The sequence below is a fragment of the Lupinus angustifolius genome, chromosome LG18 (assembly GCF_001865875.1).
Source record: "Lupinus angustifolius cultivar Tanjil chromosome LG18, LupAngTanjil_v1.0, whole genome shotgun sequence".
Lineage (NCBI taxonomy): Eukaryota > Viridiplantae > Streptophyta > Magnoliopsida > Fabales > Fabaceae > Lupinus > Lupinus angustifolius.
In genome coordinates, this window is record NC_032026.1 from 5633561 (window position 1) to 5658270 (window position 24710).

A 24710-nucleotide genomic window follows, 5' to 3' on the forward strand; every position below is an offset into this window, starting at 1 on the left:
GCTACCCGTATCAATTCTTTTCCCACAATACTAACTATCAGTATCAGTTCTCGAAATGCCCAAAATATGGCTATATGTGTCAATTATTTTCCCTCAATACTGACTACCAGTGTCAGTTCTCGAAATGCCCACAATTTGACTGTCTGTGCCAATTCTTAGTGCCACAAATAGAAAATTGGGAGAAGTTTGCTGAAAATGCATCGACGAAAAATATGAGGGAGAAATAAAAAGTTAAATGAAAGCGCATTCAACTTGGGCAAGAAAATATGAAGATAAAAGACTTCTATTTATAACATGAGATTTTTTTCATGTTCCTCATCTCTCCAATAGAAGACTTGAGAGTTGTTTTCTTTCTAAACTCTTCCATGTGAGACTTGAGAGTTTTTTAGATTTCACACTCACAACCAAGTTCCAACAATATCTCTAGAGATTGCAACATGGTGGCACATGCTCTTGCATGTTAGGCCTCGACAGAAGGAGTTATTCATTGTATTTAGAGATTTCCTCACTCTAGTGTGATCCACATATTGTGCTCGAATCTTCTTGTTTATTTTCCATTGTAACAAAAAAATTGATTGTATAAATTTACGAACAAGGTGTTGGTCTAGTGGTATAATACCCTGCTAGACACCCAAGATGACCAAAATGTGAATGATTCAATTCATGTGAGTAACACTTGTTGAGAGGGGCAGTCACACACTCGAAAATGATTAGTTTCTTACCCAAAAGGGTAAGAAATACCCTTGATAGTACAAAAAAAAACTGCTTGTAAGAATCTATAACTCATTTGGCATCCATTAGGAGATTATTGGCAATATTATCTATGAATTCTTCAAACATCCCATGCCAAATATGTTTGTATATTATGTTGCCACCAGTGTGCATTCCATTCGGTATTTGAATCAAAATTTGTAACCGGGGTAATGTATTCTTTGAACAGAGTGTTTTCCTAGGTAACACAAACATCAATGTGACTAATTCTTGTTACTAGTTTCTAGCCTCATAATTTTAATTCATTCATTTTTATTGACAAATATGATATGATTTTTCTATTGTTTATCTCTTGTATTGGCCAAATATTGTTTTTTAATTAGCAGAAATGTTACAAAAACATCAATAATAACTTCATTGTCTTTATTTTATTGACATTGTAGGTTGCAGGCTTGTAACAGACATAATGCCTGCCGATCAAAAAAAAAACAGACATAATGCCTTTACCAGAAATTATGACAGACATTCTACAAAGGATTTAAGATTTAGGGTTTGCAAAAAGGATTTTAGGAATGATTTAAGTCGGTGTTAATGGAGCTGGATAATGGTGGCGCCATGTGTGGGGGAAGGAGGAGATTTTTGTGATTTTTTGGTGTGTTTCAAAAATAGAAAGAGAAGAATTAGAGACTAATATGATACTTTTGGAAATATGGAGTACTAAAATGACGGTTTTTGGAGCTAGTGAAAATGGAAAAAGATAAAGACACAAACGATGTAAATTTATGCCTTCAAGTATTTTTAAAACAATTTTTATCCAAACGACGTTGTTTGGGTGATTGGGTAAATATTTTTTTGGCATATAAACTTCATATATGTCCATATATGCAGAAAACATACCACATCATAAAGGGTAATAGAGGGACTAACATGGGGAACAGTTTTGAAAAGTTATTACTAAAATATAATTTAAATTTATTAGGGACTAATTTAATTTATACATAAATTATAAAGGACAAAAATGTGTGTTTACTCTAATTTTTTGAATCAAATATCACACCATAATACATTAATAAATTTTATTTGGTTTACTTGTTGTGTGAATATGGTTTTTGGAATTGAAATATGAGATGGTAAACTTACATGATTAGGGCATCAATATTTTCTCACTAAAAAAATATGCATTAGCCAATACATCATCTTTTCTTGAATATGAAAACATGAGTGAGTATAGGAATGATTGATTACGATTGAGGGTTTCAAATAAGGAGATTTTTTCAAGTCTACCCTTACCGGGCTTAAGTAGGAGAAAATGTATTATTGTGTATGACTATTGTTATCCATGCGATATCGGTTGTAAATAAGAATTATATATTACTAGGATATGATCTTCATTCCTCGGCTACTTTACACTTTGGTTTGTGAGAGAAAATAAGTGGGGAAAAACTTAGAGAATTAAAGTTGAAGAGAAAAAATAGAAGGTAAAATAATTTTTTAGTTGTTAGATATGAAAGAAAAAAGTGAACAGAGAGATGGAAATTTTTTAATGATACAAAATGATATAAATATGCATACAGAACACAAAGATTAACATACAATGTTTAATTCTATTTTAGAATTAAATATGTCTATAAATAATGATGTACAAAAACAAATATTTATATTAAATTTAATTAATTAAAACATTATTAACACAAGTTTCAACTCCGCTAGGTCACCTCATTTATTATGTTTATATTTCTTACACCCAAATACCTCATTCATGGTTCTTTATGGATAATATAGTAAATTTACTTTTATGGGTTATTTCTCACCATTTTCTCTCCATAATTGGGTTGAAATGATTTTTGTGGGGTTTACACAACTTTTTTCTTTCCACCCTATTATTCTTTACTAACCAAAGGAGATAAAACTTAAAAGTTCATACATTTTCCCTCAATCCTTTTCTTTCCCCTCATTTTGAATATAACCAAAGAGAGTGTTAGTTTCAATCAAGGTAGTTTTTAGTCGAGTCTAATAATTTTTTCTTCAAAGCCAATCTTTAACTCATGAGCACCCTACGCAATGGATCATGAAATGAATTCATCATAAATAATTTTTATTTACGCAGGAGGTTTATCAAGTGGCCACTTTTCTCTTTCTTCTTCTCTTCAAGTTGCATGAATTGATATGCAACTTAGTCATCACAATAAATTTCGGATCTCGAGATGGGGTGACAATAAGGGTTGACAATAAAATGAATCAACTCGGTATTCGTTCAAAACTCAATTTGTTATTTAGCTCAACAAACTTGGTTCATGAACCAAATGAGCCGAACTAAAACTGGAAATTGAGCTTGTTACATAAATGAGTCGGACTTGAGCTGGATACAATTCGACTCGTGAGTTTCATGAGCTAGCTCGATATTATATACATATTATACTTATATTTATATATACATACATTATATTTAAATATATATAAACTAATATTTTATGTTTATTGTTATTATACCATGACTTTATATTAATATATATAACTTTGTGAAATATTTTTAAAAATGAATTAATTATTTAACTTGTTCAAATGAACCAAATTGATCTGAGTCGAACAGTTCATGAAATTTAATTGAACTTAACTCGAACTAAAAAATAACTCATATCAAACTCGAGTTAAGTTTCAAGTTGAGCAAATCTTTATCGAGCTGAACCAATTTGAGCTCTAGTTCAATTTGTTTCGCCTCATTTTCAGCTCTATCGACAATCATCATAAAGTTCATACTAACCTAAGGCAACGACTAGTTATGATGAAAACACACCATAAATCTTTCATTGCGATGAAAATTACCCTTACGACAATGGATCCTATCAAGGATCATTTTTATACATATTCAAATGGGACGTCTTCATGGTATAAGAGTACCAAAGTGCTATAATATGCTAATCACTCGGATTCATATGACACTCTTATTTAAGGGGTATAAGTCTCAGTTTATTATGAGAAGTAAAAATGTGATGAATAAAAATGAAAGTATGTTTCCCCATCCTACACAAGGTACAACCCTACATGTCTTTTTGGAACATCTAAAAGTGTCCATCTTATAGTAGAGTTTTGGGGTATATTGACTATGGACTTCTTAATAGACTCTAGAACTACATCCCCTCAAAATAAAGAAAATTCCAATATCATGGTTCTAGAAATGAGAGACGAATTCAATGTCCTAACTTATAGTACTGGCAACAACTCGACTATCTACTCTACCAATACTAGAGACAACGCAAAGTCTTTACTAACAAGATAAGTGTCTCTCCTATCCTAAAATGTCCTTAATATGCAAGTGTATGGTTAGGATGCATACATACTTGCTTAAAATAAAACCTAATCCAAAAAACTATGAAATAAATTAAATATGAGTGAATATATAAAATTTAAGTTAGTATATATGAAAATTTATCACTTAAGTTAATTAAAAATGAATCAATCATGGGAAATTGTATAATTGTTTTTGCAGACAACGGTTATACAATCGACTCTAAAAACTTTCTCCAATGGAATTCGAAGATGTTGTGCCCAAATTTTCGACTAAACACCAGTTTCACGACTTATGATTTTTTGGATACTGCCAATGGTATCCCCAACCTTTTTGGGTAAAAACTAATCCTTTCCGGGATTCGTGGTTGTCCCTCCCAACAAGTGTCGCTCTCAGGAATCGAACCTTCAACCTTGGCAATCAAGTGGGACCTTACACCACTAGACCAACGCCTATCGGTTTTGACGACTTATGATGATGAAGAGGAAGATACACTTTCTTCCAAATGATATGAAGTCGTCACTATGTTTTTTGTGATCAAAATATTGAAAACTCTTTATGTGCCCAATTTTAGACTATGATGCGTTTAAACATGAATCAATTACGGATCATGAAATTGTTAGCACTCTGTTTACCTATATTAAAACAATACTCTCACTAATTAGTTGAACTAATAAATATAGTAAACTTATTTGAATATTTAATCTTTATTAAATGGCTAATTTTTTTATCTTACACGACTCTATATGCAAGAGAGAGTTGAGACTTATATAATTCTAAGTAGAAAATATTTTAATTGGTTGGATGTGTTTTAATTATTTTTAAAGAACAAAAGTGACGTATCACAATCATTCAAATGATAAGTTGATTAAGAAAAGTAATGGTTCATAAAACTTTCTCAATCCTAGTATGATATTATTATTTTATATTTTAGAATTAATTAAAAAATTATTAATATTTATTTTAATTTTCCTTCATTATTTATAATTAAAGAAAATATTTATTGTCGATATCATTTTTATTATCATTTGAGAGTTTTTATTTTTTACTATTTTGTGATTATTAATAATTATTTATCATATATAAAATAATGTTATTTATTATTTAACTTGACTTATTGGTGATTAATTTAATGAATAGAAGTGACATATCATGATCATTCAAAGATAATTATAAAAAATAAATAATGTATCTCAACATTTAATTTGACGTAGTGATGACATATTACCATATTTCTATCATTATTATAATTTATTTTAAGAGATTAATCATGATAAATCGTTATTTTAAAAGAAGAAAATATTTATTATTAAAATGTATCTTCTAAAAGAGAACTATTATTTATTAGTTATATTTTATTAACAAAACTTTTACGAAAACACTAAATTTTTACTAATTATTTAATAATAAAATATATATTAATTATTTTCCATCAACATTATTAATTATATTTTACGTAAATTTTGATTATTATCATTTACTATCATTATTAAAATAATTATAAATGAATATATAATAAAAAATGGCCAATGATAGATCAATATCATAGAAAAATGGTGAGGGGAAGAATATTGGTTAGCTTAGAAAATGAGAATTGATTTTGAGATTTTTCTTGTTTTTTGGTGTTTTCTCTTGTGTATTTTTGTCGTGTTTTCGTAGTATGTGGGACATCCTTATTTACAAGTATATCACCTTAAAATCATTCAAAATTTATTTATTTTTATCCGCCATTAATTTCCCATACAATTGTAAAATTATTCCATATTTATATTCTATCTTCATTATTTTGATTTGGTAAAAAAAAAGTTTTGATATCGAAACTGATAGTATAAATAAATAAAACGCCTATACCCTTAATAACACTACCTAATTGTATTGTCCTATCAAAAAATTATTTTATTGGACATTGTTGCAATTTCAAAATTATTTCATATCTATTTTTCACCTTTCATTATTTTAATTTGATTTTAAATCGGACAAAAGTAAATTTTTTACTTTTTATTTTATAACTAATACATTTAATAAATGATTATATAGTATTAAAAACATTAGCTAATTATATTGTCTTATTCTTTATCTAGAATATTTTATCTCCTTCACAAATCAAAATTTAATAGACAACTTCATCCATCTTTTTTATTTATTTCTCAGCTTTATCTTTGTATCATTTTTTGTGAACTGAACAAATTTGAGTGTTCATAATAAAGTAATACTTGTATTTTACTTGATAATACAGAACCAATCTTTGGTAGAATTTAGTTATCACCAAGGAGAAACTCACTTGCTTATCAAATATTTTAAATTGTGAAGTAGTTATTTTACTTTTACTCCCGTATTACTTTTAAAATATTTAATAAAAAATATTTTCTCAAATATATTTATCAAATTTAAATAATAAATTAAAATATGATTTTTTTTTGTGGAGAAAAACTTATCTCAGGATATATATATATATAATCAACTAATAAAATATTTATAATAGATTAAAAACTTGGTACTAATTAAAACTTAATCTTAATCTATTAGTGGACAAATTAAAAATATAAAAAATTGTGTATATATATATATATATTAACACAATTTTTTCTCCATAAATGAGAAAAGTAAATAGAGATATTCATAAAGACGAAACGAATAATTGTTGCTACATTTGATTCAACCCTATGTTTTAGATGTTGAAAATTTTAATATGATAAAACAGCCTCATAATTCCCTTAATCAAAGTCAATTTAAGTCAAAACTGTGATTTGTCTCTCCTTTCTATTTTTAGAATTCTTTTTTTAGTTTTTCTGGTTTTTCCTCTTTAGGAAAGCCTGTTAGTTTTAGTGCCAATTAGTTAGAGTGGTGGTTGGCTTTGCTTTAGCTATAAATTCATCTGTATTTCTTCTGGTTCAATCAATCAATAATAGAGAATTCAAGAGGTATTTTTTTACATTCATCTTGCCTTCTTTTCTTTGCTCTCTTTGGTCTTGTGTATTAATGATGAAGATCATTGCCTTCATCTTCATTCACTGTGTTTGATGCTTATTTCTCCTTCATGGATGCCATCAATTTAAGATGGTATCAGAGCTTTAGAAAGTAAAGCTCTGCTGCGCAATCCCTCTTCTTCTTTGTATGCATCATTCTTCAATATTTCTTTGCCTCTGCTTCCTATCAAATTTCTTCAAGTCTTCTATACCATGACCACCAATCCTATGAATGATCCTTCTAGCCCATTTTATATGCATCCCAATGAAAACCCAGGGATAATGTTGGTTTCAGTTCCTTTAACTGGAAAGAATTACCACAACTGGTCAAAAGCCATGTCAATGGCTTTGAAAACCAAAAACAAACTGCAGTTTATTGATGGTACCTTGCCCAAGCCTTCACCTGACCAACCTTTATTCCCAATTTGGGATAGATGCAACACCCTTGTCCTGTCCTGGATAAACCAAACATTGGATCCCTCTATAGCCCCTTCTGTTCTCTGGTTGGAAACAGTTTATGAGGACTGGAATGACCTCAAAGAGAGATACTATCAAGGTGATGAATTTCGAATTTGTGAATTGCAAGAAGAATTGTATGGCATGAGACAGGGAAATCTTTCTATCGATGCATACTATACCCAATTAAAGAACCTATGGCAAGAACTTGATAATTTTAGACCCATACCATCTTGCCTATGTGAAATCAAGTGCCACTGCCACCTGATTCCCATTATCAAATCCTATAGGGAAAATGACTATGTCATTAGATTCTTGAAGGGTTTAAATGAACAATATTCAGCCGTGAGATCTCAGATCATCCTTATGCAACCATTACCCAGCATAAATAAAGCCTTTTCTTTCTTGATGCAACAAGAAAGACAAATGAATCTGCCTTTTGAAGATCCAAGAATTCTTGCCAACAACTCAGATGAATCATATGGAAGAGGCAGAGTGAGAGGAAAAGGATACACAAATGGTCCTTCTGGTTTTACTGGTAGAGGAAGAGGATACGCTGGAAGAGGCAACAATAACAAAATTTGCACCTTTTGCAATAGAAGTGGTCACACCATTGATGTGTGTTATAGAAAACATGGTTTTCCCCCAAGCTTTAAGCTCAATAGCAATGGCAACATAAACAATGTCACCAGTCTTGAACAAAGCATTGATGTTGATCAGAAAGTCACTGATAAGGACCAGAAAGAAGAAGGGATCAAGACTTTTATGCCTTTCACATTGGATCAACAACAGGCTATCATGTCCATGATGAAGCAACACAATAATCAGCCCTCTCACATAACTAATCAGATGAGTTCTAATCCTTCAGGTAAGTCTTTCTGTTTTCAGTTCTTAAGATCGAGGGATTGGATCCTAGACACTGGTGCCACAGATCATGTGTGCTACACCTTGTCTCAGTTCCAATCCTTCAATCACATCCAACCTATAACTGTTAAACTGCTTGATGGGAGTGAAGTTATCACTTCTATTTCAGGGAGTGTTTTATTCTCCAATCACCTTTACCTGTCCAATGTTCTCTACATCCCCAAATTTAGTTTCAATATCATATCCATATCTAAACTAACTTCTGCTCTTGATTGCAAGTTAGTTTTCTCAAAATTGAAATGTTTGATTCAGGATCAGAATACATTGAAGATGATTGGTGTAGCTTAAAACAAGAAGGAATTATATGCTCTCACTAACACTAGCTTACCTATTAATTCTACTGCTTATGTCAATAGCCTTGATTCTTGTAATAACAATGTTTGGCATAGAAGACTAGGTCACTTATCTCATGCAAAATTGATAGTCATGAACAAACAATTCCCTTTTATTCAATCTAGAATCAATATTGACCCCTGTGATGCATGTTACTTTGGAAAAACAGAAAAGATTGCCTTTTCAATCTAGTGCCTCTGAATCTTCTAATATGTTTGATCTCATTCATGTAGATATATGGGGCCCTCTCTTTGTTCCATCCATATTGGGGCATAGATACTTCTTGACTATAGTAGATGATAAGTCTAGACATACATGGATCTACCTAATGAAACTTAAATCTGAATCCTCATTTCTGCTAAAATGCTTTGTCAATTTTGTTAAAACTCAATTTGATGCTGTCATTAAATGTATAAGAACTGATAATGGCCTTGAATTTAAGCTTAATGATTTTTATTCTTTGAAGGGTATCTTGCATCAAACCACATGTGTTGAAACTCCTCAACAAAATGGTATAGTTGAGAGAAAGCATCAACACATACTAGGAATAGCAAGATCTATACTGTTTCAATCTTCTCTCCCTAAATGCTTTTGGAATTATGCAGTAAGTCATGCTGTTTTTCTCATAAATAGAATGCCTAGCCCTTACTTGTTGAATAAGTCACCTTATCAAATCTTGTTTAAACATGATCATAATCTCATGACCCTTAGAGTTTTTGGCTGCTTATGCTTTGCATCTACATTAGTTAATCATAGGAAGAAATTGGATCCTAGATCTAGGAAATGTGTTTTCCTTGGCTTTAAAAATGGGACAAAGGGATATGTTGTTTATGATTTAAATTCTAGAGAAACTTTTATATCTAGAAATGTGATTTTTCATGAGCAATCTTTTCCTTTTCACAACAATGATGATAATATTACCGACATGAATAAAAATGAGTATTCTTTGCCTACCTCTTCTTTCAATTCTAATGACAATTTTTTAGATTTTTCTTCTTCCTTACAACCTGTTGAAGAGAATCCTGTTCAGGAAATTATAAATGATCAGGATGTTAATGATGAAATTCCTCACACTGAAGAGAACATCTCAAATCCTAGAAGATCTACAGGAATAAGAGGTCCCCCTGCACACCTCCAAGACTATCACTGTCTCCTCTCTCTGGCTCCTACATCTAAAACCAAATATCCCTTAAATACCTATATGTCCTATGACAAACTATCAGCCAAATATAAGCATTTCATCCTCAACCTAAACTCCCTTATTGAGCTATCTTCTTATGCAGATGTTATGCAACATGATCATTGGAAGGAGGCCATAAACAATGAACTAAAAGCCTTGAATGCAAACAAAACCTGGATACTTACTGAATTACCTGATGATAAGAGAGCTATAGGTTGTAAATGGATATTTAAAATTAAGCATAAGGCTGATGGAACTATAGATAGATATAAGGCAAGGTTAGTTGCAAAAGGATATACTCAAACTGCAGGACTTGACTATTTTGAGACTTTTAGTCAAGTCATTAAAATGACTAATGTTAGAGTCTTGTTAGCCCTTGCTTCCATTCATAATTGGCATATCCACCAGATGGATGTCAACACTGCATTTTTACATGGAGATCTGTTACAAGAAGTGTACATGAAGTTGCCTCCTGGTTTGTCCACACAGAGCAATTCTCTGGTTTGCAAATTACAGAAATCTCTGTATGGCTTAAAGCAAGCAAGCTGGCAATGGAATGCCAAACTCACTGCTGTCTTAACTCAATACGGGTATACTCAATCCAAGGCTGATTATTCCTTATTTACCAAATCCATTTTTAACAGCTTTACCACTATTCTAGTGTATGTTAATGACTTGCTTGTTGCAGGTAATGATATGAAAGAAATTGATCATCTCAAGTCCCTCATTAACAAGGAATTCAGCATAAAAGATCTTGAAGAAATCAAATACTTTCTTGGTATGGAAGTTGCAAGATTAAAAGCTGGAATCAACCTATGTCAAAGAAAGTATACTTTGGACCTCCTTCATGATACAGGACTGCTTGGTGCTAAACCTTCTACAACACCTATGGACTCTGCAGTAAAGCTCTATAGTCAATCTGGTACCCAACTCAGTGATGCCTCGAAATATAGAAGATTGGTTGGGAGGCTGATATATTTGACCCATACTAAGCCTGATATAGCCTATTATGTGGGTCACTTAAGTCAATTTCTTGCCAAGCCTAGCCTTAAGAGTGGTCAAATACCTCAAGAATGCCCCTGGTAAAGGTCTCCTATTCCCATCTCAGAATGACACTAAGGTTTCTGGTTTCAGTGACTCTGACTGGGGTTCCTGCATTGACACCAAAAGATCCATCATTGGATTTTGCTTCTTCATTCGAAAGTCTTTAATCTCTTGGAAAAGCAAGAGGCAGAGAACCGTCTCTAGGTCCTCAGCAAAGGCAGAATATCGTGCCTTGGCCATGGCAGGTTGTGAAGCAAGGTGGTTGAGCTTCCTTCTCCCTGATTTGCAAGTCACTAATGTCACTCCCATCATGATCTATTGTGATAATCAATCCGCTCTTCATATTGCTTCCAATCCCGTATTTCATGAAAGAACCAAACACATAGAGATTGATTGTCACTCCATTAGAGAAAGAATCCAAGAAGGTGTGGTCCATCTTCTACCTATTTCCACTACTAATCAACTTGCTGATTGTTTAACCAAGGCTCTTCCTAATGTTCCCTTTTATTCTCTAACATCCAAGCTTGGAATGTCCAACATTCACATTCCAGCTTGTGGGGGGATGATAAAACAACCTCATAATTCCCTTAATCAAAGTCAATTTAAGTCAAAACTGTGATTTGTCTCTCCTTTCTATTTTTAGAATTCTTTTTCTGGTTTTTCTGTTTTCTGTTTTTTCTGTTTTTCCTCTTTAGGAAAGTCTGTTAGTTTTGGTGCCAATTAGTTAGAGTAGTAGTTGGCTTTGCTTTAGCTATAAATTCATCTGTATTTCTTCTGGTTCATTCGATCAATAATAGAGAATTCAAGAGGTTTTTTTTCATTCATCTTGCCTTCTTTTCTTTGCTCTCTTTGGTCTTGTGTATTAATGATGAAGATCATTGCTTCATCTTCATTCACTGTGTTTGATGCTTATTTCTCCTTCATGGATGCCATCAATTTAAGAAGAGTAGTGATCCACTAAGAGTAAAAAATTTAAACTTACTCTTTATCATAGCTATCAATTTTAGGGAAATCCAATTGTTTAGATTTAGTCATTTTCATAATAGTAAATAATGTGTAAAATTTATAAAGATTTAGTTTAAATCTTAGTATCTCATCACCTTATGGATAAAGAATTAACTCCTTTTGAGTTCTGACTGTCACTCCCAACAAGTGGTACTTTCTGAAATCGAATCCTTGACTATTTGGTCATCTTATAAATGTAGTGGAGCATTACACCACTAAGACTAATGTCTTGTTGGTGTTTAAATCTGGCTTATGACAATGAATTCAATTAATAATATTTTACTTTTATTAAATAAGCATTTGAATTCAAATCTGAAAGACAATAAACACATTTATAGAATCAGAAGAAAAAAAATCTATGCATAGTGTAAAATTTTTATATACTACCGTGCATCATCCATATTTAATTATTATGTACTTTACAAAAAAATAATACAAATGAATAATAAATGATATATTAATAATGTATAAATATTTACATTGATAATATATATATATATATATATATATACTAGATTCTTATACAATATCAAGTATGCCACTTTTAATGAACCATGGAGTCTAAGTTTCATATATTTTGCCAACATTACATTTAAATGTCTCACATGATAATGAATCAAATTAATAAGATTTTACTTTAAGCATAATACTAGCAAGATACCCGTGCATCAACGATGCATGGGACAATACTTCTTTGTTGCAAGATTAATAACACATATTATATGTACATTTATATGGTAAAGAAATATATGTTATTTGTGCATTCGTATTGTTAAGAACACACATGTGACCCGTGCATTCGCATGACTAAAAACACACATGTTACTTGTACATTCGCATTACTAAGAAAAAACATGTTACTCATGCATTCGCATAGTTAAAACACACATGTTACTTATACATTCACATTATTAAGAATACACGTCTTACATGTGTATTTGCATATTCAATCACATAAGAAAAAGAAATGACAATTTTTAATTTGAATTTTGTAATGGAAATAACAAAGTGAAAGTCTGAAACATGATACCATATTATTTTTATTAAAATAAATAATTTAAAATTTATAGAAAATGAAATGATTTTTTCAATTTTAAATACGATTTTTTAATGAAAAAATGGAAACCAAATCATTATACTAAATGAGTTTTTTTTATTAAAAATATATTTAAAAGATATAAAAAACTTAAATTTGGAATTTAATTTTTCAATTATAATTGAGAAAATTTAAAATTCAAAGAATTTGAAATATTAAAATTCAATTGAAAAAGTGTTACAAAACTTTGATGAGGTGTAACAATGCAATTATTCTTAGATTAATAGTAAACGTTAGATAATATACATAGATTAGTGTAAAGAAATAGTTTGGATGTGAAAAATAATTTCAATCTCATCTAATGCTCAATGTCTATTACATTTTAACATAACAAAACATAGGTACGGTAAATACTCAATTTTGGTGTCTAGTAACATAGACCAATTGCTAATTAGTATTAAATTATTAACATGTAAAATATATAAAAAGTAAGGATACTGTGGGAAGGTACATAGTAATAGTAATAACATGTGACATACATGAGTTTTATTTTTTATTTTTTAATAACTTAGAACATTTTAAGATGGTAAAATATGAGGAGAATGTGACATGTGACATGAATGGAAAACATGTGAGGAGGATGTGACATGTGACATGAATAAAATTTTTTTATTATATTTTTAATAACTTGGAACATTTTAAGATGAGAAAATATGAGAAGAATGTGACATGAAGGGAAAACATGTGAGGAGGATATGACATGTGGCATGAAGAAGTTTTTTTTATTATATTGTTAATAGATTTATACACTAAAAGATTCACATTATCATTATATCATTAAACATTTTTGTATTAACTATCATTGACTCTTAAATAAAAATAACATACATGAAGAATATATCATGCACTAATTATATAAAAATGTTTACACAAATAATATATAAATATTAAATTCTTTTTTTGGTACTAACAAGGGTATTTCTTAACATTTTTTGGTAATCAACTAATCTCTTTCAGGGTTCGCGACTACCTCTTTAAATAATATCGCTCTTAAAAATCGAACTTTCGACCTTAAGAATTGAATGCATCTTATACCATTATATCAACATCTTCTTGGTAAATTACTTTCATCAAATAAGTATATTAACTTTCAAGTATAGAGTCACCATTTCAGCATTTCTCACTACTTCATTCATGTTAACTTTTAGAGTATTCCATATTAGTTAACTTTATTCATGTTAACTCTATTAGACCTTCATATCACCAAATAAACAATTTCAATAAATAATATTTTTAAATGTCAAATGTTGGATAATCAATCAAATGGATAGATAATACATATTTCCCAACATTATTACATTGGTTTTTAATTTCATATTATTTTATTTTTATGCTAGTTGTTCGTTGATTTTGGAAAAAATCGAACAACTTACTGTTATTGATTAATTAATTAATTTTAAGAAATTCAGCACAAAAATGGACAAAATAAAACTAAATAATCTTATAAGCATAGCGCCGCAAGGCATAGTTAAACCCTCCCACTCCTCAATCCTCTCTCTCTCTCCACTTTCATTCTGCACTCATGACTCACGGTGCTGTCTCCGCCGTTATCACCCTCGGCGGCAAGGGCTCCTCTCTCTCTTCCTCCTCCGTCTTCTCCGTCGCCACCTCCCAATCCCTCGTCCAGATCGACTCCTCCACCCTCGAAAAACTCAAAACCACATCCTCCTCCTCCCCCACCACCACCACCACCACCGCCAATCTCTCTAACTTCCTCACCGTAACTGAATCTCGCGCCTCACTCCTCATCCTTCTCAACAATCTCATCCTCTCCAATACTAACTCCCCTTCCGTTCAACTCATTTCTCAAACCCTCAACGATGCTGACGTGGACACTTCTCAACAAATTCACGTCACCGATCCCGAACTCTCGCTTCTAAAGAAATCAACAGTTCTCGCTGTTTCCGCAATTTTAGACCACCAGTCTTCGGTGTTAACTTCGTTGGCCGATGTGGCAGCGGCTCTGTCGTCCGAGGCGTTGAGAGCCGATGTAACTGCTTTTAATTTGATGGATTCCGGTGATGGTCATACTTCTAAGGAGGAAGTTGGTGTCGCATCGGATTTGAGGGTTTTGGTTAATGGTTCAAAATTGGTTGGGAAGGAGAAGATTGGAGCGGTTAGTAAGGTTCCTAAGGTTCATGGAACATTGAGGGAGCAGGTGAAATCGCTGCATTCGAAGATGCGAGTTGAGTTGAATTCGAATGGGAGTGATGGGACAGAGGAAGCTGTGTCCACTGTGCTGTTGCCATTGGCTGCGGCTTTGAGAGAAATTGGTGTGTCTAGCTTTTCTCGTGCAAAGAGTAATTTGGAGTTTGTAGGTAGTGATGATTTGAAATCGAGCATTAGGGAATTGTTTGAGAAAGAAAGTCCAAATGCTGATAGTTTAGGAAATGGTTTTAATGAGGCGTTGAATTTGGTATTTGGAAAGGATTATGATAAGTTTGCGCATGAAGTCAATGCACTTTTTGCGCTTGTGTGGAAAATTGTGGCGTGGGAAATTGTAACTGCGTTTGCTGTACTTGAAGGTGCTGAGTTGAGTGAAAAAACTGGAGAAGTTAAGGGGAATGCAGAGGAAAAGAAAGCGGATAAGAAGAAGAAGAAAGTTGTTTTGGGGAAAGGAACTAGTTTAATTTTGCCATTGATTAAGGAGAAGTTGCAGAGTGGAAGAGCCGATGCTGTTGAGAATTCAGGGTTTTTGGAGACATTGGTGCAGGATTTTCTTTCATTTTTGGATTTGGCTCATCCCAAATTTACCGAATTTTTATTGAAAGTAAAGGATATTGTAGAAAGCAATGAAAGCAGAAGATTGCCCAAGATTCCTAAGGTAATTCTTTTATCTTACTGTATCCATCAAATGTTTTTGCACACTGTTATAAGGGTTAAAATCACCACTCATTCTAGAGCTGGTTGTTTGGTCAGTTTAGTATAGTCATGACTCATGGGTCATGAGCATAGTATTGGCCTTTGAAATATTAAAGTTTAATCTCATTATAGAAGCTAAGTACTTTAGCAGCTTACTTGTTGGCACTTTGTTGAATAATTGAAAAAAGTAACTGAAGCCAAACAAAACTGGTAATTTAAATGGACAAGTTAAGTTGTTTCCGGTGAGGCAATGAATAATAGAAGAAACATGAACAATATTCTTTTATTAGGCAGTAGATATTCTAATGATAGAAAAATGAATTAAATTTTGTACTAGCGTAATGTGATCTAGATTGGCCGTTAGTTGGAACTAGGCATATGGTTAAAGAAAAGAAGTTTGATGTACAGAATAGTGAAGTAGTAATTTGATCCTAGTAGAGTATGCAATAGTTTATCTGTTTGTAAATGACCTGATCTGTCAACAAAAGTTGTCGCCCGCTCACCATTAGCCAGATAGTAAGGTTTTGTTATGATTTAGGGTTTGTTTGGGAGTTGGATTTTGGAGGGAAATGAAGGGAAAGGGAATGCTTGGGAGTCATCTCACAAGTGTATTTCATGCTTCCAAGCCTTCCCTTTCCCTTCCTTCCCCTCCAAAATCCAACTCCCAAACTAACCCTTACTAGCTGTAGAAGCTTGTATATGTATACCTACTCACGGTTCTAAATTATTGAATGATAATTAAACTTTCAGAATGTAGTCCTTCTTTCTTGCATATCCCTCTCTCCCTAATTTCTCCTGGGACTTTCCTTCATTTTCTCACTGATTTTTGCATCTCTGGATTCTAACAGATAGCAGTCAATTTGGGGTTATAATCCACTGTAGGTATAGCAATGAGAGAGACAGTTGTAGTTTTTTAATCAATCTTTAAGGTATCTTGAACAAGGTGTAGCTTTCAATCATGTATTATTCAGCACTACCGTATTTACCGCTGAAATAATGTTCATTTATTTACTTCAATATCATGGCATTTAAAGGAGTGGTCTACAGATGATTGTACTGGTTTATGTTTACTTCTGTTCCTTGATGGGATGTGTTTGCTAGTAGTTTTACCTCGAGTTTCTCATTTTAACTTATCAGGGGACTCGTGATTTTGCTAAAGAACAAATGACAATTAGAAAGAAAGCATTTTCAATAATAGAAGCAGTTTTTGAGAGGCACGGTGCCACAGCCTTGGATACTCCTGTTTTTGAATTGCGCGAAACTCTCACAGGAAAATATGGAGAAGATTCAAAGTTGATTTATGATCTTGCTGACCAGGTACATGTGTTTATTGGTTGTCCATTTTTTTACTTGCTGAGTTTTCCTTGTTGCAAAACTTTTTCCTGAGTAAGGATAGTTTTTGAGAATGAAACTTCCAGCAATAAATTAATCTCACAAAAATGTTTATTTCTCTGTCTAGAAATTTTCCTGTTGCTATTTCTGATCATTTTCTTGAATCTAAACTTCTCTTTGTAAAGACTCCGAAAAGGGTCATTCACCATATTTTTTGTTTTCAATCCAAAAAGTTTTATTTCATGCTAACTTGTAAACAACTTGTTTGACAGGGTGGGGAGCTCTTATCTTTGAGGTATGACTTGACAGTTCCATTTGCTAGGTTTATGGCTATGAATGGTCTGACATCCTTGAAAAGGTACCAAATAGCTAAGGTCTACAGAAGAGACAACCCATCTAAGGGAAGATATCGTGAATTTTATCAGTGCGACTTTGATATTGCTGGCCCATCTGAAAAAATGGGTCCAGACTTCGAGGTTGTTAGAATTTTGACTGAACTGCTCGATGAGCTGAAGATTGGGGAATATGAGGTAAATATATATAATATTCATTCTTTTAAAGCATTGGTTTTCCCAAATTGTGGAACGTCTATTGTGTTCAGAATTTGGTATTAATATCTATTATAGTTTGTAACTGAGGTAGAGTTGTAGAAGAACGTGGTGGGGTGGGTGGAGTAGTAGTAGTAGTAAATGAAAGCTTGATATTAAGTCATTGAGTCTGTGATCCCAGCTCATTAGGTATTTATACCTTTTACATGAGCAGCTTGCCATAGAATAGAAGCTCAGCCAAGTCTAACAGAATATCAACGTAGTCCTTACAAATTATTCCGAGCTTCTAAAAGGCTACACTAACAGTGTTAAGGTTCCATCTCAAAATCAATTAGTAATGAGATGAGTAGCCAATAGGTATTTAAACCATTCCCGAGACAATGAGGTAGGCGATATGTGACTTACTTTTCAACATGCCCTTCCACATAAGCCTGTCGGACCAGGCGAATGGTTACTTTTGACCCATAACTAAAGGACATCTTTTGGCCCATGACAACCGGAAGGAAGTTGGGCTCTGGCTCTGATACCATGTTAAGGTTCCATCTTAAAACCAATTGGCTATGAGAGGAGTAGCCCAACAGGTATTTGAACTATTCCCGATACAATGAGGTAGGCGATGTGGGACTTACTTTTCAACAAACAGAGTAACACAACCATCACATTTCATTGTCTGTCAATACTTGTTTTGGTAGGTGGTTAATCAGTTATCAATGCAACAAATTATCCATAATAATTCTAAATGGCACTTTAGATGTTAGAACATGTATTAGTGTGTAGGCTTATCTATTTGGGCTAGGATTTGTATATGTACTGGGCTACATGATTCACTTCACACTCAATGTGCATTTTTTAACATCATTGTTATGATGTCTGTCATATCATTTCTTGGACTACCCACTGACTGGTGTGGTCTTTGCAATGGTCATGTTAAATCCGGCTGATTTTACTCTATCTAACTTTTTTCTTTAGTTTAACCATGTAATTCAAATAATTCATGGCCGCGAAACTCTTTTCAATAATGTGTTCAGATTGCAAAATGTGTTTATATATGACCTTTTTTCTCTAAATTTGTATGTTTCCCAGATAAAGTTAAATCATAGAAAGTTGCTGGATGGCATGATGGAAATATGTGGAGTACCACCTGAAAAGTTTAGAACTATATGTTCAAGCATTGACAAATTAGACAAACAGTCTTTTCAGCAGATAAAAAAGGAAATGGTGAGGACCTATGCTTCTGCTTGTGTTTTTGTGCTTATACCATTCCTTCTGTTGTATATTTTGGATGATGTAATTATTCATTTTAAAATATTTTTTTAATTTATGCTTGATTAGTTGGGATTTCAGAAACAGTTTGGTATGGATCGAAATCAATTCCTTTGGTAAATCTTGTTGCATGATTTATTGAGAGGCAGAAATTCAGTCACTTCGTGATTATCTCATGGTGCAAAAACCTTCTCTGTTGTGGTTTTTTCATGTTTGTGGAATGTCTGTTTTGTAGGAAAAGTGTTATTTTCTTTGCATCCATTTTTTATTTAGTACATACTGTTTAACATTGTCATATGTGTTGGACTGTAGAAAATTTTCAGGGAAAATAAATGAAAAGAAAATGTTACACTGAAGATATTAGTCAGTGTTCGTCATTCAAAGCTGATAATATTGTTTTTGCATTAGTTACAATGGATCAGTTTTTCTTTTTTGCATGGAAGCTAAATTATTTCTTATTAATTTTATGTGTGCTGGAAGCCTGGAACCTACTTGGATATATGTATTCTGTGTTTCATGATTTAATATATGGTCTCATATATTCATTATTTCAAGAGTCTACCTTCTTTTAATTAGATCAGTATTTTGCTGCGTAATTTGTATCCTTGTTTTTATTAGATATATGGCTATATGCTTTATTCTAGTGGTTCTAAATTCCTGGTGTCATCGTATCTGTATGCTTGGCTAGATAAATAGTTATATAGGATTTTACATGTTCTTAGTGAGAATTTGTGTTTATCATTTACATTTTCCATAAAACCAAAAAGATATTGCTCTTCACGACTTAAATGTCCATACAAGTAAGTTCCTTTACATTAGCTTAGGCCTGTGAGACATATTGTTATTGTCTTATTTTTTGGTATGTGTCTGATTAAAAATAACCTAGATATTGATACTCCCTATTGTTTTGTAATGTTACGATTTCTTATATTTAGTAATGAGCTTTATATTGCCATGCTGTAGGTGGAAGAGAAAGGATTAACTGCAGAAACAGCAGACAGAATTGAAACATTTGTTAAAGAAAAAGGATCTCCTTTGGAATTGTTATCTAAATTTAAACAAGAGGGCAGTGCTTTCTTAGAAAATTCTGGATCTGTTGATGCATTGAATGACCTGGAAATTTTATTCAAAGCTCTGGAAAAATCAAAACGCATTGATAGAGTTGTTTTTGACTTGAGTCTTGCAAGAGGTCTGGATTACTATACTGGGGTTGTATTTGAAGCTGTCTTTAAAGGGGGTACTCAGGTAATTCTCATATCTGGAGCGACTGGAGAGTGCTTTTGAGACAGGATTTGTTTATTCTATTTCTCTGTTTTTGTTTTTTGCTCTAAGAGTATTTCGTACCCTCTTTGTAAATTTTCACTTGATAAAATGATCATTTACTTATCGAATTTTCACACAAACAAGAACAGGACACTATTGCTGCATTCTTAAAACAATTCATTCATATTGTTTGGTAGCTGGATATTGGTTGGCAATTCTTGAGAACCTGGTTGTCCGAAACAAGAGGTCCAAGTCAAATAACCAATTATATTTAAAATTAAGAAAGCCCAAATAACTTCAGGAAATTTTGATCTAGCTCATGCTTTCTGGATGTTACAACTTCCTGCATTACTAGAATTTCAATAATACCTTCTGTCTGTTATGGTTGGGATTTTTATTACCTTTAATATTGTGAAACATGTGGAGGATATATAGTGGTGAGATCTCCTTTCCTTATTGTTTGGTTACTGTATGAGAAACTTACAACAACAACAACTCACTGGGGGGGGGGGTTTCCTCATACAATCTCACTGTATGAGAAACTTAATGCAGATAATTTCTTTTTGGATGGTTATCGCATTGGCCCCTTAGTTCAGCTGTTGTAGTTACTATGATGGTTCAGCACCAATTTTATTTCAAGATCATAGACTGGATTGGGCTCAACGTGCTTTTGTCAGCATTTTTCTATAGTTGTAATTCTCATTCAGCAAACTGGGGGAAGACATATAAAAAAGTAAAATGAAATCCTTGACTCTTGAAAGTGGCTTACCTCTGTAGTCTTATGATAGTCATATTTGTGCATATACTGTGTTTTGTATCATTTACATGATAAAATCTTTTGCATATTACGGGATGGATTTATTGTTTTTCCACAGGTTGGTTCAATTGCTGCCGGTGGCCGTTATGATAACCTTATAGGGATGTTTGGTTCAAAGCAAGTTCCAGCAGTTGGTGTAAGTCTGGGAATTGAGAGAGTTTTTGCCATAATGGAGCAGCACATGAAGGATCAGAACCAGGTATCATAATGCTTGCTACGTAAAATATTGTAAATTTAATTGATATTTTGGAAAGATTGTAATGTGAACTTAAATACGGAATTTGAAGACACATAAAGCAGACCAGAAAAGATAATAGGTAAAAGGTAGAAAGAGGGACGATATTATGGCAAAAAGAACAGGACAAGCTCAACAGAACCATAATCTAATGAATTACTTACAAAACCTAGTCTGTTACAGTTTACCAAACATTCTAGTTGGAAAGAAATTATTATACTAGATACGCTAGTGAAGAACATATTTCGAAATTGTGTTCCCCTATTTAAAACCAAAATACAGATTTGGAATACACAAACAGAGCCATCATCACATGCATGTCTGTGTGAGATCCCCAGAGATTTACCTGAGATAATGAGGTGCATATACATGTCTACATCCATCAACTGAAAGCTAACGTTTATGTCATGGTTTTAAAATGATACACTTTCTATGTTTGTACCTATTAAGAGATTTTATCTAGAATAATTTGCTGTTTCAGTACAGAAACATATTAGTTCTTTTCATTCTTCTTCTTGGTCTGGGCTTATCACAATGCCACGTTTAATGCCGATAGACGTTTTTTCCTTTTGTTTTTAATTTTCATAAAAGTTTATAAGCTCTTTTCATGCTAGGTCAGTGTTCATTTCTGGCCTAGAAGGATTGAATGAATGCTGTACTTACTATAGCCAGTATTTGCTGCATTTATTCCCTCTTGTATTATATTGTGAATTATGAAATATGAATTTTGAAATGGGTGTTTTTGTTAGATGGCTCGACCAACAAAGACAGAAGTGCTAGTGAGCATATTAGGGAATGACCTAACACTAGCTGCAGAGCTGGTTGGTGAACTGTGGGATGCTGGGGTCAAAGCTGAATTCTTGGTGAATAAAAGAAGACAGAAACACTTTGACTATGCTAAAGAAGCAAGGATCCCTTGGATGGTACTTGTTGGTGAGCAAGAAATAAAAGAAGGCCTTGTGCAATTGAAGGAACTTGAGGCCAATAATGATATCAAAATACCTAGAGCCCAATTTGTGGAGGAACTTAAGAAACGGTACTTCACATCATAATTAAGGGAGTATTAGGTTTTTATTGACATTTGATATTTGTTAAAATGTTTGTTTACTAAATTTTGTTGAGGATATGATTTACTTTATCAAGATATTAAGATTGTTTAAAACTTTGGCTTTAGACCTAAGTTGTGTTTTATCTATTTTAATTCTTAATTCTCTGCGGCTTTTGATTTTTTATTATATTTCTCAAGAGGCTTGGAGTTGGTTGTGTATAATCCAAAAACGTGATTTGATTTTGGATGTTCAAAACTTGTGAGTTTGTTTTTGGATCGGAAAAGAGAGAAATGGAAGAATTGAAATTTATCTATAAGTGAATTTTATTGCTTTCTCTTCTCTTAATTATGTTCCAAAAATTAACTAACAAATAGAGCAGATACTTGTAAATAAGCCATGGATACATTTTATTTCAGGCTCTTCGTTTTTTTAGAAAAGATGCTCAAGATATTCATTATTGATCAATGCAATACATACCAAATAGAGTCGCTCTAAGAGTGAGTTACTTTATTTGTTTGTCTCCTAACAAAACTTATCTTAAAGTTTGGAAAAGAACAGATAAAACCATTACATGTTTGTATAGATTTTCCATCTTCAAATATATTATCTTAAGGGGAGATAGCATGATTGTCAACTAGTTGATAGTCTAATTCAAGAATAATAACATGGTTCAAATTCAACTAGTTGAGCCGAACCGAGTCGAACCAGAGTTCAGTTCGATAAGGATTGGTTCGGCTCGAAACTCGACTCAAGTTCGATATGAGTTATTTTTTTAGCTTGAGTTCGGTTCGGTTAAATTTCGTGAACTGTTCGGCTCAGTTCATTTGGACAACTTAAATAGTTAATTAATTTTTTGTAAAAATATTACAATTTTTTTATACATATAATAAAAACAATAAATATAAAAAATAATGTGAGTCATAATAAACATAAAAATTAGTTTATATATATATCGAGCTAGCTCATGAACCTAACGAATCGAACTGTATCCAACTTGAGTTTGGTTCGTTTATTTAACGAACTAAATTTCTACCTCAAGTTTGGCTCATTTGGTTCATGAACCAAGTTTATCGAGCTAAATAACAAATTGAATTTCGAACGAATATCGAGTTGGTTCGGTTCATTGCTAGCCCTATAAAAGTACCTAGTTTATCTTCAATACAAATACCAAATCTAGTTTCACTGCATCATAAAGAAACTTGCATCCACACCATACTTTGTTTGTTTGCGAGTTGTATTTTAGAGGAGAATAAAAGAAACTAGAAGGTCAGAGTCATCTCGAAAGTGTATTTTATGATTCTAAAGTCTTCTATTTTTTTCATTATCTTCCAAAACTCAACTCATAAACATACTTCCACGGTAACATTAAGGAGATGGTTCCCATATAATGTTGCTCGTATCACATCCAATACGAGGAGGATGAGGAATCAAAAAGTTGGTTTGCTTCCAATCCAAAAGAAAGTTTGAGGCTTTATGAATAATAGCATTCATTGATGGTGATGGTCCCCTACCCTCCTAGAGAGTAGAGAGGCTCATTTCTGGTGTCCCAAATATCCGAAAGAGACATTCCAAAAATCACTCTTCTTTCACCATACAAATAGCTAACCTGTAGGACAAGCAATTCTTTTTCCATCACGTGACGAGGGAACAAATTACAACGGAGTATTGTCACCATTACCAATGCCCCATCTTGCTCCTTGCTTTATCAAAGCGAACATCCAAATCTAACTGACATAATACACGGTTACGAATATGTGGTACGTTACCCTATCAAATATATGGTACATTAGAATATACTCATTTGATATGTTTTTTTTAGTTTTTAGTGGACACACTTTAATTTTTTTAAACTTAATTATATTTTTTATAAATAATTAAATAGGTTAAATTGAATACATTAAAAATAATAAGTATTTTTGAATGATAATACTCCAAGTCTCCCATGTAGCAAAAAATAATAAAACTCCACATATTTCTAACTAAAAAGATAACTTTCATAACTTAAATAAAACTCAAATCTATTAAAAATTGCTCATCTTTTTTCTTCCCTATTACCACCTCGTTTTGCTATCTTCTTTGTTGGCCACCTCCTTTTTCTCTCTTCTCTGCATTCTTCATCTTCTGATCATGCCTTGTCATAATGGTTCATCATTACTAAGTTTTGGAACGCAGAAGAACCGCAAATTAATTCTCACGAACTTTTCGTGGGACGCAGGGGGTATAGGCAAATCTGTGGCTGTGATCCAAATACTCCTCCAAGAGGTAGAAGAATTTTGTCCAAAGTCGTCATCTTGAAAACACTTAGTAACAAGAGCATAAGGTTGAACTATAAATTTCCAT

The 24710-nt window shown here is 32.5% G+C and overlaps 2 protein-coding genes across 2 annotated transcripts; both read left to right on the plus strand.

Moving 5' to 3' along the window:
- Positions 7177–8631, plus strand: LOC109332489. The gene has a single exon (XM_019567472.1). The coding sequence runs from the start codon at positions 7177–7179 to the stop codon at positions 8629–8631; it is 1455 nt and encodes a 484-aa protein (XP_019423017.1).
- LOC109332971 (histidine--tRNA ligase, cytoplasmic) lies at positions 14442–22501 on the plus strand. The gene is made up of 7 exons (XM_019568165.1): positions 14442–15825; positions 17001–17180; positions 17468–17725; positions 18827–18961; positions 19970–20251; positions 21145–21285; positions 22071–22501. The coding sequence occupies exons 1-7, from the start codon at positions 14524–14526 to the stop codon at positions 22371–22373; spliced, it is 2601 nt and encodes an 866-aa protein (XP_019423710.1). The 5' UTR covers positions 14442–14523; the 3' UTR covers positions 22374–22501.

Excerpts from the sequence above, each read along its gene's own strand:
- LOC109332489 (XM_019567472.1), top strand. The coding sequence starts at position 7,177 with ATGACCACCAATCCTATGAATGATCCTTCTAGCCCATTTTATATGCAT.
- LOC109332971 (XM_019568165.1), top strand. The coding sequence starts at position 14,524 with ATGACTCACGGTGCTGTCTCCGCCGTTATCACCCTCGGCGGCAAGGGC. Across the intron at positions 18,962-19,969 it reads AGCAGATAAAAAAGGAAATG|GTGGAAGAGAAAGGATTAAC; the intron begins GTGAGGACCTAT and ends GCCATGCTGTAG. Across the intron at positions 21,286-22,070 it reads ACATGAAGGATCAGAACCAG|ATGGCTCGACCAACAAAGAC; the intron begins GTATCATAATGC and ends TGTTTTTGTTAG.